Source organism: Gasterosteus aculeatus, chromosome 13 (genome assembly GCF_964276395.1).
Source record: "Gasterosteus aculeatus chromosome 13, fGasAcu3.hap1.1, whole genome shotgun sequence".
In the NCBI taxonomy this organism is placed as follows: domain Eukaryota; kingdom Metazoa; phylum Chordata; class Actinopteri; order Perciformes; family Gasterosteidae; genus Gasterosteus; species Gasterosteus aculeatus.
The window spans coordinates 19,124,486-19,140,045 of NC_135701.1; the positions used below are offsets into that span (position 1 = coordinate 19,124,486).

General features: G+C 45.7%; 1 protein-coding gene across 2 annotated transcripts; it reads left to right on the plus strand.

Annotated features, from left to right (window-relative positions):
* Nucleotides 1-1,851: 1,851 nt before the first annotated feature.
* Nucleotides 1,852-15,364, plus strand: jak2b (Janus kinase 2b). Of its 2 annotated transcripts, XM_078087479.1 has the most exons (24): nucleotides 1,852-2,456; nucleotides 4,131-4,343; nucleotides 4,923-5,046; nucleotides 5,141-5,258; nucleotides 6,451-6,596; nucleotides 6,874-7,165; nucleotides 7,356-7,475; nucleotides 7,644-7,801; nucleotides 7,969-8,080; nucleotides 8,384-8,570; nucleotides 9,338-9,462; nucleotides 9,587-9,721; nucleotides 10,307-10,394; nucleotides 10,625-10,752; nucleotides 10,920-11,058; nucleotides 11,311-11,462; nucleotides 11,546-11,696; nucleotides 12,049-12,185; nucleotides 12,445-12,634; nucleotides 12,862-12,986; nucleotides 13,077-13,249; nucleotides 13,563-13,680; nucleotides 14,005-14,118; nucleotides 14,670-15,364. In XM_078087479.1, exons 2-24 carry the CDS (start codon nucleotides 4,133-4,135, stop codon nucleotides 14,775-14,777), a joined length of 3,351 nt encoding a protein of 1,116 aa, XP_077943605.1. In that variant the 5' UTR covers nucleotides 1,852-2,456; nucleotides 4,131-4,132; the 3' UTR covers nucleotides 14,778-15,364. The 2 variants fall into 2 exon arrangements, with proteins under 2 accessions (XP_077943605.1, XP_040050889.2); XM_040194955.2 differs by lacking the exon at nucleotides 1,852-2,456 and having other exon boundaries at nucleotides 4,100-4,343.
* The last annotated feature ends 196 nt before the right edge of the window (nucleotides 15,365-15,560 follow it).

The following is a 15,560-nucleotide window of genomic DNA, read 5'->3' on the forward strand; positions in this document are numbered from 1 at the left end:
CATCTAGTGGTCGATCCTTTGGAAGGCGATGGCGTCTGTGAGGATTAACGATAAAGGGTCACAGAGCGTTACTCTTGTTACATTAATAGTAATGAACATTAAGTTTAGTGTTAGTTGGGGACAATCAGCAACCTTGTACGCTGTTAAAAATGCAACTCAATACATTAAACTGTGCTGACAGCCTTTCAGATAAGAACACTATCAGAGTAGGTGTTATTCAGTACAGTAAAGTACTACACCCCTTTTTGTCCAAATTAAGTGAGTAGACAACCAGTATTTCTATTTCTGCAGAAATTCTCCCCTTCCTCTCTGCCTAACTTCCCTTTCTGCCAGAGCCACACCCTTGCTTCCTCCGCTTGTTCTTCCATTTCCCCTCCTTGCTTTGGTTTCCTCGCTCTCGCTGTGGCGGAGTCTCATCTCTCTGCCTCCATCTCCCCTCTTTGCCGAGGGCATCCCGGCTGTGCTGCTCCTTTAGATCCACTGGGGGGATAACGTGTTGGAGCAGAACAGACTCTCCTGTTCCTACAAAAGTGTGTGTGTGTGTGTGTGTGTGTGTGTGTGTGTGTGTGTGTGTGTGTGTGTGTGTGTGTGTGTGTGTGTGTGTGTGTGTGTGTGTGTGTGTGTGTGTGTGTGTGTGTGTGTGTGTGTGTTAGCATGCATGAGTGCTGCCATTACAACACCTGAGGACATCCTCAAGACATTTTCTGTGTGTGTGTGTGTGTGCGAGCGAGCGATAAGTTCCAGCTGAATGCCTCAGGAGTCTCCCGAGGCCTTCATTCATAAAGGTGTGTGTGGGTGTATCAGGTGCTCGCCCCGTGGGTTTCGCCATGGGATACAAATGTTTGCCTTGCTGCAGCTTTTAATCTATCTAGCGCTTTAACTATTGAGGAAAAGTCGGGTGGTAAAAGTAGCATACGTAGATTGTTTTTCTGACCGAATACATTTTTCCTTGTTTGTCCGGCTCAATGGGATGCATGGTACACATTAGTGCGTGCTCAAATATCTCATATCCCATTAGATAAAGCGCTACACTATAATTTCAACATCCACTATGTAGACTATGACCGATTTTCATCGATAAATCCCAGTGACTTTGATGAGTCTCTGGCTTTTGCTTTTGCACCACTATAAGTGTCCCCCCCAGGGACGAATCTTACTGTAGGGATCCTAATATACAAAACTCAGACACAATAACATAATAATAACTCTATAATATGAAAGCATTTTAGTGTAGTGGGAGTTGTGGATGGTGAAATTAAGATATATTTCATACATCAAGTGTTTATGTAATGTATAGGTGGGGATATAAGTATTAATATAGTAATATTTTGACTCTTTCCTTATTCAATTCACACTTCACTATCACAGTCTTGTCATATCCCATATTTCTTTCTTTTAATAATATTAATTTATTCCCATCAAATGGAGATGTATTTTATTGTAATATTCCAACACCTTTCTAAAACATTCTGACTGTCTTAATATCTAGAGAATATAAATATGAGGGAAAGACTGATTTTAATAATTTTCCATAAACTTTGGAGGTCTTCAGTTAGTTATTCACGTATATTTGTACAGGTTTCTCTAAATCAATAATGGTAAATAAACATGAAGAAAACTTTTGACGTAACAAAAACGAAACTTGAACCATTTTTCAAGCACACGAATTTGAATATTGAGATCCTATTTTTTTGTACTTTTTTGTTTTTTATTAGCATTTAGCATTCAGAACACATTATAATTACAAATGCTTTGGAACTTTACACTTCTTTTTGAATAAGAAATGACTTTTGTCAACACCCACGCACTCAGGTGGAATACTATTTATTTATATTGGGAAACTGGTACAACGTTGTTTTTTTTCGCCTGTCTGTAAATGCTACATTTCTGACGGCCCCTGAATGCAGCATCGACGTAGTGGGAGAGGCGGGTTTGTTGACTTCGGCTGCGCAGCAGCCGCCTCGCACAAGAACTAACGTTAGCTACCTCGAGAGAGTTTTTTCGGGGAGACGTCAACAATGTAACTCACGTCGTACGAGCTCTATCCACGGATTCTGGCACGAAGAAATATGGTCGTCTGCCGATGAACCGTCGTCAGAGCGGTTTGGTTTTTTTTGCGACCGAACGCGGCTCCAGCGCGCCGTCAGCTGAAGTTACAAGTTCCTCTCCGGGGTGAATGGGGAACGCTGGGCTGACCGCGGGTACTTTACGTAACGAAACGCTAGCGGGCTAGCCAGCCGAGGAGGACATGAAGAATGTTTCCCACATGGATTCCTACCGTAGAATAACGAGAATTGTTTGGGGGGCTTTGCTCTGAGAAGGTGTTTTAAAACGAAGCGCTGGTGCCTGGTCGCACGTTAGCTGTCAAACTGTGGGCTCGTCCCGGCCGCAGCGCTGGCCTAGGAAGCTAGCTGCGAGCTAGCTGGCTAGCTGCCCGCTCCGGCTCATCTTCCGAAGTAAGTGATGGCTCTCGTTAACATGTCATTGACGGCTCTGGTTTATTTAAGTGCGCGGACGTGAACGTACAGCGACAGTCGGGTGAAGTCGCCGAGATGTACGCCGTTGATTGTAACGTGACGTTAGCTAACTCGTACGGAGGTGGGTCTGTGACGTTCGGGCTCCTGGCGTTTGGTTAATCTATCGAAGCCATAGGCGAACGGCAGCGCGCGAGATCACGGCCTTTTGGGGATTTTCAACGTTACACAGTGACCCCTTAGGGGACCACTCCACTTGCACTGAAAACCTTCGGGGTCCGGGAACTGTTGCGTGTTTCCCCCTTTTTTTAGTGATATACATGTTCAGAATGTAAAGTGTTGCTGAAATTCCAAATGTGAAACATGCGTTTTTGGAATTCCCCCAGGTGCCGGATTGTGTAAAGACCAGTGTGACATGGTATGAGGTGCCAGGCAGGCGTCTTGTGTCTGTGTAGAAGAGACTACATGAAATCACAATAATGAACTGTATGTTCCTTTGCTGTGTTTTGCTGAGCTATTGATAGTTTGTCACGTACACAGTACAATGCTGACCTTTCACTACATAAGTTCCTCAAATGTAAGGATTCCTTTGCTTGGTGTAGCTTCAAAGCCTCCTTTTGTATGCTTGGACTCCTCAGGACCTGAGGCGCTTATAGAACACACTTCCACCCGATCCTCAGCTACACACTGATGTGTTATGGTTTGTTTTTCCCAGTCAAAAAGCGATCCATTCGTCAACGTCAAACAAAAACGAATGTATTTCAATTTAGCATGAATACGAAGCACTACGAAGTATTTGCCACTCCCTCAAGGCGGCACATTTGGCAGCAATTCTAGTCACAGCTTTGGCACCTAGTTACAAAAACCACATTGACAAAACGTGCCTGACACGTGAGGTACTTGTATAGCCAAGAGATATCAGGGAGACATCTTTTTACCCATAAAACATAAATCATGGCTTTATGTGAATGGTTAGGAGCTCTTGCCTTCTCTTCACTACAGACCTCATCTCAGTTTCTTGAATTCAGCTACATTACCAATAACGAAGATCCATCTTTCCCGGTGGGCTGATTATAGAAACGAGGACCGGAAACCCAGTCATATCAAAGCCTCTGTGTTCTACGGCCGTGGAAGAAATCCAGCATCCATAATTCAGCCCTCGTGTGATATTTTACTGTATTTGAGGGAAGGGGGGAGTAGGGATGGGCTCAGCTGCAATCATGTGGACTTCTCTGTGTTTCCACTCCAAGATATGTGTACCAGTTAGAATAGTTTGCTTATTGATTATTTGACATTTAAACCCAAGTAGCCTAACTAATAAGGGAAATGATTTGAGCTGTGGTGACAAATGTAATGCCGCGGGGTCGCGATACTTCCATTTAGAGCGAGACGTTTCAGACCGTATTCCGTAACTCCCGTTGAGAGACGCCTCTTTTAGAATTCGATTTACAAATTGTATGAGCTTCTTTCTTTCGTACAGGGGCTCGTCTGCCCCGCAGCTTTATGCAACGCTGACATTTCCATAACAGTTTATGCAACTGTTGAGGCCGTGTTGACCTAGCCGATCAAAAGCATCACACTATGAACATTGTACTTTCTGCTCACATTATGCACTTATCTGAGTTTTCTCTCTGCTTTTGATGACCTCCCTGCCAGTCATGGACGCTGTGACTGACGCGTGCCCTCCGCTGCACCGAAATGGGACGGCCCATCGGGAACCGCCAGTCGCCGTCGCCACCGCAGCGGCCACCGCTCTGAGGCTCCACTTCTACCACGGCGGCCAAGGAGCGGCGGAGTGCGGCTTCCTCGCCTACCCACCGGGGGACTACGTGGCCGAGGAGCTGTGTATAGATGCGGCGGCGGCGTGCAGTGAGTGATCAAACCATGCAGGCGCCCGCACTCGAGTGTTATGCACATGTCCCGAGATAAGGTTATCAAGAGGCCACAGTGGCAACTAAAACACGTTGGCTGGTTCAATACTCTCAATGCCTTGTGTGCACTTGGTCTCGCTTTCCTTGCTTGTTCTAAGAAAAAAAAATAATGTGGTCTGGCTTTTTTTGTCTTTGTTGTGGTTGTTGAATGCAAGAATCACTATGACGCAAGTAGTACACAGCTCAGGGCCTTGCAGGTGATGCTAGACCATCCCGCATGTTTATGGAATATCATGTTATGTGTGTGATGATGAACCAAACACAGCTGACATTTGAGACCATCTCTGCTGACCTTTTTGGTCGGCTATGTTGAGACTCCTCCGAGTTTCCCCTAAAGGATCACAGATTCGTTTGTTTTTCCACTTTATTTCTATAGATGAAGAAGGAACATTCATTCAGAGCGAGCCGGTAATGCGCAGTGTAGCTGACCTGTGCACTTTCAGAGAGCGTTTTGCATACAGGAATGGAAGCACGTTTAGACAGCAGGGTTTGGTTTCTTACTCTTTGTCTGCTTTAGGTATATCGCCGCTGTACTGCAACGTTTTTGCTCTCTACCGAGAGCGAGACAGCTTGTGGTTTTCACCCAACCACATCTTCCAGGTTGACGAAGTGGCCTCTGAAGATGTGTTTTTCAGAATAAGGTAGCACACATCAAATGGTTTTGATGCATTTTCCAGATTAAAGTTGTCATCATCTTGTTACTTACTGTATTTTCATCATCATGCTTTCCCACAGGTACTATTTCCCTGGCTGGTACAGCGGTGGGTCATCCAGAGCGTATCGATATGGGGTTTCCAAAGGGTCAGAAAGCCCCGTCCTGGATGACTTTGTAATGTCATACCTCTTCTCTCAGGTGAGCAGTTCCGCCTACACACACGCTCTTTATTACTTAAATTGAAGAAGAATTGATCCTTTGTGGCGTTTAAAAGGTGTATGTTTATGGGGGTCTATTTTCAGCCTTGAATAGTCCTTACTGAAGCCCAAGGATGGTTTTGCTGTATGTAATTTACTAAATTTAATTACATGTTCATGGTAATCAAGAAAGATGTCACACAGTGCACCATGTGGCTCATTGAGGCAGTTTCCTATAATGCATTTTTACCCAACGTTAATGTGGTCGAGGATTCCACATTGGCTCACATTCTTCCTCGGCACTATTTTAATGCCTTTGCGATCCCTGTGGTTTTGTGTTTTAATGGACTTAACTATGAATTTTGCTTTGGTTTCTTTGCTTATCGAAGAAGAAAAACTACGTTTTATCAGATTACTTGATTAAACAATTCAGTAATCAAAAAAAACATTTAAAATACTACGATTCTCACTTTTTAATGTTTACACCAAGATTTCACAACATTTTTGGTCATGGAAATTTAGTTTGAAGTTATGGAAAAAAGTCCATTGGTCAAAATGTGTATGAACCCTGCAATTACTAAAACAATTTATAGCTTCAGCCCTTTAATGCAGCATATTTCTATAGGATCGCTGCGTTTAGTGTATCTGAATCCAGCTACCTAAAGCTAGTATTATGACCTGAGCTGAACCCTTAGTGGACTGAAGGGTTATGTGGATTTACGCACTGTGTAAAGAAAGAGACGGGAAGCGCGGGAGTCGCTTGTAGGGTGTATTGTGTTTGCAGCCGTGAAGCCATCACACCCGCTCACATTCACCCCGGACAGATGTTGTGTTGTTGGCTTCGTGAAGGATACACTAAATTCCTTGCAGCCTAATCTCGAGCGCAGCCTCTGTGTTTGTGGGAAAAAAGTAAAGTTATTATGACTTTCGATGGGAAGTGTGTCTCTGCTGATGGGAGTCACCAAACAGCTGATTTAACAGAACCGGAGCAGTTCTGTGCGGTGCGTCCTGATCACACCCCAACACTTAATGCATTTGTGGTACCTGAATTCTATTCCTCACTATAGGCGAGATTTCGTTTACTCCGCGTATGTGAGCACCAAGCTGTCCATAATCGACCTTCGGCACACAAACACAAATGCGTACAGATGTGTCTGCTGGGTTCAACTGAGATCGTGTTTCGTTCCGTTCAGTGGAGGAACGACTTCATCAATGGCCGAGTGAAGGTCCCCAACTCCCATGAGACCCAGGAAGAGTGCCTCGGCATGGCTGTCCTCGATATGACGCGGACAGCCAAGGAGAGACAGATGTCCCCGCTGGACATCTACCACACAACGAGGTACTGCTGGATTCTTCTTGTGCACTGGTGATGTCATAGTGTAAATGCTAACAAAACTGTTTCCGTGTATCGTTACTAAGAAAATGATTTTTCCATATCATATCAACATATCAATATGTGTAGTCTCAACAAACACTGTTGAACTTAAAATAGTCTGAAATGTGAAAAGACAATCAACAATCAAACTGACGGTTTATGGATCTTATTACTGTGTATACATGATAGAAACAGAAGGACTCATGCTCACCAGTGATGTTTCCTTTTTGCTAACTCCTAGCTACAAGTCCTTCCTGCCCAAGGACATGAGCGCTCAGATCAAGGACTGCAACTTCTTGACACGCAAGCGAATCCGATTCCGCTTCAAGCGCTTCATACAGCAGTTCAGTCAGTGTCGGACCACCGTGCGCGACCTCAAGCTCAAGTACCTCATCAGCATGGAGTCCCTGGAGAAGTCCTTCTACACGGAGACCTTCCAGGTCAGGGAACCGTCCAGCGGGCAGCTCGTCATCCTGGTGGCGGCGGACTTTGGCATCCAGTGGTGTCGAGAGAAGCTTAAGGATTCCGACCAGGTTGGTGCTGTAAGGAGACGCTGCTGAGCTTTAAATACTTTACGTCCCGCAATAGCTGGAAAACAACCCATGGACAACAAACCCAATTGTGTCCTTGAGCATTGGCAGTGTTTCCGGATAAACTATACACACAAAGTTTATTGTGAGGTGGCAATATTCAACAGTATGTTTTCTCATGCTGTTTGTGCAGGAGCTGCAGACGCTGTGTGACTTCCCTGACGTCACTGACATCAGCATCAAACAGGCCAGCAAGGAGGGGGCAGTCGAGAGTCGGGTGGTCACCATCAACAAACAAGATGGCAAGAATCTGGTAATTTGACTTTACTCTGTCGTGACCAAAAGCCATTTTTAGTGAATCCGGTCCGCTATCTAAAAGGACTTTCGTTTCCAATTAGAAATATAACACACAGGGAGAAGAAGGTTCAAGAATGATGGAGGTTTACACGAGATGTCTCAAAGAGGTTCTTGCGTATTTCAGGAGCTGGAGTTCCTCAGCCTGCCTGAAGCCCTCTCCTTTGTGTCCCTCATCGATGGCTACTACCGGCTCACCACGGACGCACATCACTACCTTTGTAAAGAAGTGGCTCCTCCCAGAGTTGTGGAGGCCATCGCGTCACATTGTCATGGCCCCATCTCGTAAGCTCAGTTCACATTTCCCCTTTGAGCATTGGCAAAAAAGAAATGCAGTTTTTCAATTGATTGGATAAATGTCAGTCCTGGTCTTAAATGATGTTGTAGGAAGGACTCTGCATGCCGACCGGTGCATACAATGGGGATTCAAAGTATTCTGCATTGTGTTGCAGAATGGAAAGTGCCGTCAACCGGCTTCAGAAGTGTGGAAACAAACAAGGTTCGTTCATTTTGAGATGCAGCCCGAAAGACTTCAACAAGTATTTCCTGACGTTCCCCGTTGAGGTAAGTGAAACTTATTGACAACTGAGCGTAAAATACAGTTAAAGTGTTCCGTGTGTGTGTCGCTTTATCTAATCTTACCTTCCACGGTTATTGTACCAGATTTGTTTGTGCACTTTTTCTTCTTACCCAAAATCAATCAAACTTCTTAATCTGCTCTTGCTCTTGCATCATGAAAAAATCAATTCCAAAAATACATTATATCTGACAGACTGAGCTACATGTACAGCAAAGCTTTTTTGATGAGCTCTCCATCCAGAGAATTGAACCTGTGCGACTGCTTTTCCTCCGTGTCGGCCTCTGCAGGCGTATGATGCTTTGGAGTACAAGCACTGCCAGATAACCCGGTCCGCCAGTGGGGAGTTCAACCTGAGCGGAACCAAAAGAACCTTCAGCAGCCTGCAGGAGCTTCTCAGCTGCTACCAAAAGGAGACGGTGCGCTCTGACCGCTGCATTTTCCAATTCAGCAAGTGCTGTCCACCTAAACCCAAAGGCAAGTCTAACCAGCTGGAGAGATTTGTAACCTTCAGCAAAGGATGTGTGTGTGTGTGTGTGTGCGTGCCGTCTAGAGCAAATAGGAATGTAACTAATTATATGGTAAGATTCTATCTCTGTCCTTCCGCTTATCTGGCGGTCGGTCACAAAGGCAGCAGGGGAAGGTCACAGGCGCGGGATCGGAGGAGAGCATTCGGCACGCCGCTCAAACCCAGGTCGAGCATTGCGAATAATTACGGGTTTTCCCCAAAATTAAAACTACCAGCGTCTGGTGGTTCAAAATTTGAATTCATGGCAGACTCTGGTGGTTCAAAATTTGAACCACCAGAGTCTGCCACTCAACCTCCCTGTGACACCGAAGAGGCGTGGCATATAAAAACAGTGAAAAATCCCGAGCCTTCAGCATCTCAGGATAAATGCTGCCAGTTGTATAATTGCGTGATGAAAGTCTTAGTGGACGTAACCAAGGAATCCTCTAGCTGCATTATGTTCCTATGCTGCTGAAGAGGCCGCACATTGGACTCCTCAACTGTGGTTTTATACGATATATCGATACTAGTCATTCAATTGGTTTTTTTCGTAATTAGACTATAAGTAGTAGGGTGGGTGGTTGAGTCATTTCCACGAAAAAATGCATCATCTCTGACTCGTGTTTCTTCTCACGCTTCTACGTCAGAGATCGCGTTCAATGTATTAAATCACACACAATATTCCTCAAAGCTAACTTGTCTCTCTCTCTCTCTCTCTCTCTCTCTCCATCAACAGAAAAGTCCAGCCTGCTTGTGTGTAGGAACAACAAGGGCTCCGAAGTGCCTCTCTCTCCGACTCTACATCGACACAACATCAACCAGATGGTGTTTCACAAGATCAGGAAAGAAGATTTGGAATTTGTAAGCTCGGCTCGCAAGACCGTCAAATGTCCAACCAGTGTATTCGTATTGAAGCGTCAAATTACCATTCCAGTGTCCTATACTGCGTATTTCACTGACACGTCATACCCTGAATTTCTTTCAGATGGAGAGTCTAGGCCAGGGGACATTTACCAAGATTTTTAAAGGTGTGCGCAAGGAGCTGGGAGATTATGGCCTCGTGCACCAAACGGAAGTCGTCATGAAAGTCCTGGATCAAGCCCACAGGAACTACTCTGAGGTGCGTGGCGTTTCGACACTCGGTTCTCAGAGCGCTGCCCTGTTCGGCCGCTCTGACCTCGTCCAGGTGAAAAGTGGCCAGCGTTGTTTTAGATTTTTGGACACTATGCTTAAAGGCGCTAGGGGGGTCCGCAAGTGTTCATGAACTGCTTCATTGTAAATCATTTTTTTACATTTATGTGGATTAGGAATGGCTCCTCTTGATTTACTTACCAACAAAAGACGATTGCAGTTGAGCCTTACTGAACGATCGTGACGCCTCACACACTGAACTGCAGTTAAATGTGACCCAATTAATGTTTTGCTCAGTCGCTGCTCAGGGAACATAGAGAGGTATAATTATAATTGAATTGAATGCCTTTTTATTAGTCATCCACCTCTTACACCTATGTATTATAAAGCTTTTTTGTTTTCCTTTTTGATTCTGCTTGCCGTCATCATTTTTCCTGTTGTGGCCATTAAAAATCTTAAACATGTTTCAAAATTTTAAAGATGGGAAACAGTTGAACCTTCTTCTTTAATTTCAAATAAAGATGGTCCATAGTTGCTGTTGGGCATAATTAATTGATTTATATTTTTCCTCCAGTCTTTCTTTGAAGCTGCCAGCATGATGAGCCAGTTGTCCCATAAACACCTGGTACTCAACTATGGTGTGTGTGTTTGCGGCGAAGAAAGTAAGTCAGCCTTTTCTTTGCTATACTCGTGCTAAAATACTTCAGTTAATAAGAAGGCTGCTTAATTTGTTTAATAAAAGAACATGGTACAGACCTGTTCTAGAGCAAAGGTAACATGAACCATGAAGGATTATCAAAAGTCTTTCGGGAAGCAACATGTGCAAAGGGATGTGTTTAATGGATTTGTGCTTTAAGAATTGCTTTATAATTGCAAAAATGTCCGGTTTCAGATATCATGGTGCAGGAGTATGTAAAGTTTGGCACACTGGACACCTACCTGAAGAAGAACAGGAACCTGATTAACATCCTGTGGAAGCTGGAGGTGGCCAAGCAGCTGGCCTGGGCCATGAACTTCCTGGTAGGGATGGTGTGTGGTGGCAGGTTTTATGTCGAGTAATGCAGGACGTTGGGACGGCATGTTGGTTCGAGACTATTCCACCTCGTAGGATGTAAACTCTGGTTAGAAGTCTGTCGAGATAGAGGCAGATGTGCCTTTGACGCGCCTCTCCCTCTCTGAACCTGCAGGAAGAAAAGCAGCTCGTCCACGGCAACGTGTGCGGCAAAAACGTTCTTCTGATCAGAGAAGAAGACCGGCGGGCTGGAAACCCCCCCTTCATCAAACTGAGTGACCCCGGCATCGGCATCACGGTCCTTCCCAAAGAAAGTGAGTTTAGGGCTCTGCTCATAACTGTAGTACATGTCTTCATCCAGCAGGGGGCGGCTATTCAACAAGGCTCTGTTTGCATTGAAAAATGCTTTTGTGTGCTCTGTGGTCACTGGAGTAAAATGACACCAAAATATAGAAAATCGGTTGCATTGTTTTCCGCTTGCAACTGGTTTGCAATCCTGTGTAAAGTCAGACTTGCCAGACAAACTCACCGACAGTGGATTGTTAAATGTTTTTGCGTGGCGTCAGTCCTGATCGAGAGGGTGCCCTGGATTTCCCCGGAGTGTGTCGAGGACCCAGCCAACCTGAGCCTGGCTGCGGACAAGTGGAGCTTTGGCGCCACGCTGTGGGAGATCTGCAGCGGTGGGGAGAGACCTTTAGCATCCCTGGACAACTCCAAGGTACCGACTTGGTGGTGCGATCTATCAGATGTGCTATAGCGAGGTCTATATTTCTCTATACTAACCCTTTTTTGTCCCCTCAGAAAACCCTGTTCTATGAGGACCACCACCAGCTGCCGGCACCAAAGTGGACCGAACTGGCGAATCTGATCACCAGCTGCATGGACTACGAGCCGTCTTTCAGGCCCACGTTTCGTGCCGTTATCCGTGACCTCCACAGCCTCTTTACACCAGGTTGGTTTGTAGGCTCCCAATGTCGCGGCTACGGGGAATCTGGGTCGCACCAGTGTGGAATCTTGATATTTCTTCAGACACCGATCCGCTAAAGATGCACCACGGGTGATGAGTCACGGCTCTGGACCGGCTCATCTTTAGCTTTCTTGGGAAAGAGGCGGGTATCTAGGGACTTGCTCCACATTTTTGTAAAGTTCATACTAAAAGTTGATGAAAAAATGAATATAATTGAATCCCTTTGTGCTTAATTTAATCATTGGCTAAAGAGGTGATTGGCGTAACTTGTTTATTGCTTTAGCTTCTGAGTTGTGGATGCATCTGTCGACTGTGATTGTTGTCTTGGTGTCCCCAGACTACGAGCTGATCGTGGACAGTGACATCCTGCCCAACAGGACTGTGGTCTCAAGCTGGTCCACCGGGGGCTTTGAGAGTCAGGAGCCCGCTCAGTTTGAAGAGCGACACCTCATATTTTTACAGCAGCTGGGAAAGGTATGAAGAAGTGTTGAAACTGCCTTTAAGAGCCGATCAACCCACTTTAGTAAGCAGCAATACTCCTCCTCTGACAAGGAGTCTTGGGTGTACGATGTTAGACTTTCCTCATGAAATAACGGTTACGTACGTGCTGCATAGTATAACTGGGTGCAATTTGCTTTAACTGGGTGGACTTACATTTCTGCATTAAAGGAAGAGAGTAACATCTGGGATGCAAGCTACCGACGGGCTGACTTAAGATGGTCTTCTCTTAAAGGGGAACTTTGGCAGCGTGGAGATGTGTCGATACGACCCGCTCCAGGACAACACTGGGGAGGTCGTGGCCGTGAAGAAACTGCAGCACAGCACCGCAGAGCACATCCGGGACTTTGAGCGGGAGATCGAGATCCTGAAATCTCTGCAGCACGAGAACATCGTCAAGTACAAAGGCGTTTGCTACAGCGCAGGTAAAGCTGAGCTCTAATTCCCCCCTGAAACGTGTCTTTATTTGGGATGAGCATTTGGAAGGTTTGGGCACTCATTCTAACCTCAACAATTTGAATTTTTCTACTTCGTATCAACTGTATTATTGGTAAACAAGGATTGTACACTTTGACGTTCACGATAGATCTGTGAAATCTTCGGTCGAGACTTCTCCTCTGGATGACCTTTTCTTTTCTTTGGCTTCGCTCAGGACGCCGAAATCTCCGTCTGGTCATGGAATATCTGCCCTTCGGAAGTCTGCGCGATCATCTCATGAAGAACAAGGAGAGGATCGACCACAAGATGCTTGTGCATTTCACCTCACAGATCTGCAAGGTGCGTCCTTTTCGCCGAGCGGCCCGTGGCGCTGCTGACCGGCGGAGCCACGGACGCGTTTCATTCTTCTCGTGCTTTCTGCGTTCACAGGGTATGGAGTACCTGGCGAGCAAGCGCTACATCCACAGAGACCTGGCAACGCGGAACGTCCTGGTGGAGAGCGAGCTGAGGGTGAAGATCGGGGATTTCGGCCTCACCAAAGTTCTGCCTCAGGACAAAGAGTACTACATGGTCAAAGAGCCAGGAGAGAGTCCCATATTCTGGTGAGTCTCCTTTGAGAATATTTGTTCCCTCCTCGTGAGGCCACTGGAAAGGTTTATTTAAAGTCACACAAGGAACTTTTGGGGAAACGATACAGCTTTCGTCCACAGGAGCTTCCATAATATTAAAAAGTTTCCTGTAGTAGCTTTTTTTCTAACAGGTTTGATAAAAATTTGCTGTTATAGCGAACGGCTAGCTCTTGATCGCTGATCCACGTTAGTGATTCTGGTTCCTGTCCCGGTGTTGAAGGCGACTTGTAAGTTGAGAGCTGAATACTTGGGACGGACAGTCACGCGGCAATGTGCTGTTTTGCAGGTACGCCCCCGAGTCGCTGACTGAGAGCAAGTTCTCTGTGGCCTCAGACGTCTGGAGCTTTGGGGTGGTGCTTTACGAGCTCTTCACCCACAGCGACAAGACCTCCAGCCCTCCGGCAGTAAGTGCTAACACACACACACACACACACACACATACTCACGCATGCATGCACCGGCTTTTTTCACCACCTGGTCAACTTTATTTATGGTCACTGCTTCCCTCCCTCTGGATATTTCCGGTCTCCGGGCCGCTGATCCAGATGTCCAGCGTGGTTCACAAATAGTGAGGACAATAAGTGACACAGTTTAACGTGATTTCACAGGAGGAATCCTAAAACGCGACAGCGTTGCAACCATTAGTTGATATCGCTCCACATGTTTTGCCTTATCTCGGTTTCAATCGATGCGTCCTGATCCCGGCTGTCCACCCTTCTCCTCCTCAGGTCTTCATGTCCATGATGGGGAACGACAAGCAGGGACAGCTGATCGTCTATCACCTCATTGAGCTCCTCAAGTCGGGCAGCAGGCTGCCTCAACCTCTGGGGAGTCCCGCGGAGGTAGGAACAGGCGCTGCTAGTTTCTCTCCGACTGGACTGGATGCACGCAGTTTGTTTTATGTTTTATTCGTTCTTGTTTTGTTTGTTTGTTGCTCATTTTAAAAGTCTCAATAGGTACGGCGAGTACTGCTCTTAGTTGGTAAATTTATTTGTGTAAAAAGTGGTGATCTTAATCATCTATGGTAATTAAACAGACACGTAGAAAATACCAAATGAATAGGCCGATATTATGCAAACAATTTGTATTACATTCAGCCGATGCCGCACCTTGACATTGTGTTGAAGCACATGTTAAACTTTTTTTAAATGTCCATGTTTTGTGGGCAATTTGACTTAAATGCCCGAGGGGATTGTGCCGGCTGTATTCTGTCAAGATAATTCAAAATGTAAAGGAATACAAATTTTACCTCCAATGGCAATTTAAGGTGTCTTTAGAATTAGAAGAGGAAATAAGTGGCTTCAATTAACAAGGAAATCCGTTATAGGTAACGTTTGCTCATTTCAGGACCTCATTCACAAACGTCTCTCTTCCTCCCTGTTTTTGCACCTAGATACACGAGATCATGGAGGAGTGCTGGGACAACGACCCCGGCTTACGTCCTTCTTTCAAGGAGCTCTCCCTGCGCATCGACCTGTTCCGGGACAGCAGGGAGTTTTAGACCGAGAGATCACCCAAAGTGCCGCGCTCACCCTCAACCGAGTCGCTCTTAAACGTTTTGCTCCCGTTTGTGGCGAAGGAGGGAAAAGGGCCCAAACGAGGTCCTTCTGTGTCAGCGTGTGGACACGCATGTTGTGACTGTGAGAAGCGGTGGATCCAAACTTGGACCAGCTCAAAAACTACTGCCGAGGTTGCCTTTAAGCAAGGCACCAAACACCCGCCCCGCGTCCCCCAAGTGGAGCGGAGCAGAGTGCAGATGGGGGCCTGGATCGAATGGTTGAAAAGTAGAGTCCAAGACTTTGTGGAGGCCCAGAAGATGATTGTCAGGCTTAAAGCCGGAGATGCTTCTGTCAAACAAAGTCTCTCTGTGTGCGTGTGTGTGTGTGTGTGTGTATACGAGAGTGTGTGTGTGTGTGTGCCCACAGTGTAAATATGTCCAGAAGAATTTTATAAAATGAAAGTATAGTAAAGTTCTATATGAACTACACGTCAGTCTAAATGAAGTATATACGAAGGTGCGTTAAAAGTCTGTTATTGTTTTATGTTTTTATTGTGAGAATTAAATACCAGGATTCCATGGCTGTGAAAGTCTGCATGAGTGAAACGTGCTTTACAGACAACACATTGGCATTCTGCAAAACCAAAAAAGTATTGTATTGAAATGGAAGCGACACACGAGGTCACCGTGTGATGGATTTGCCTTAATTAGAAGGCCAGTGTCTCAACGTGTCGCACTGCGACGTCCTGTAAAGACCAGCGAGTAGGCTGGGTTTAAAAAAAGCCA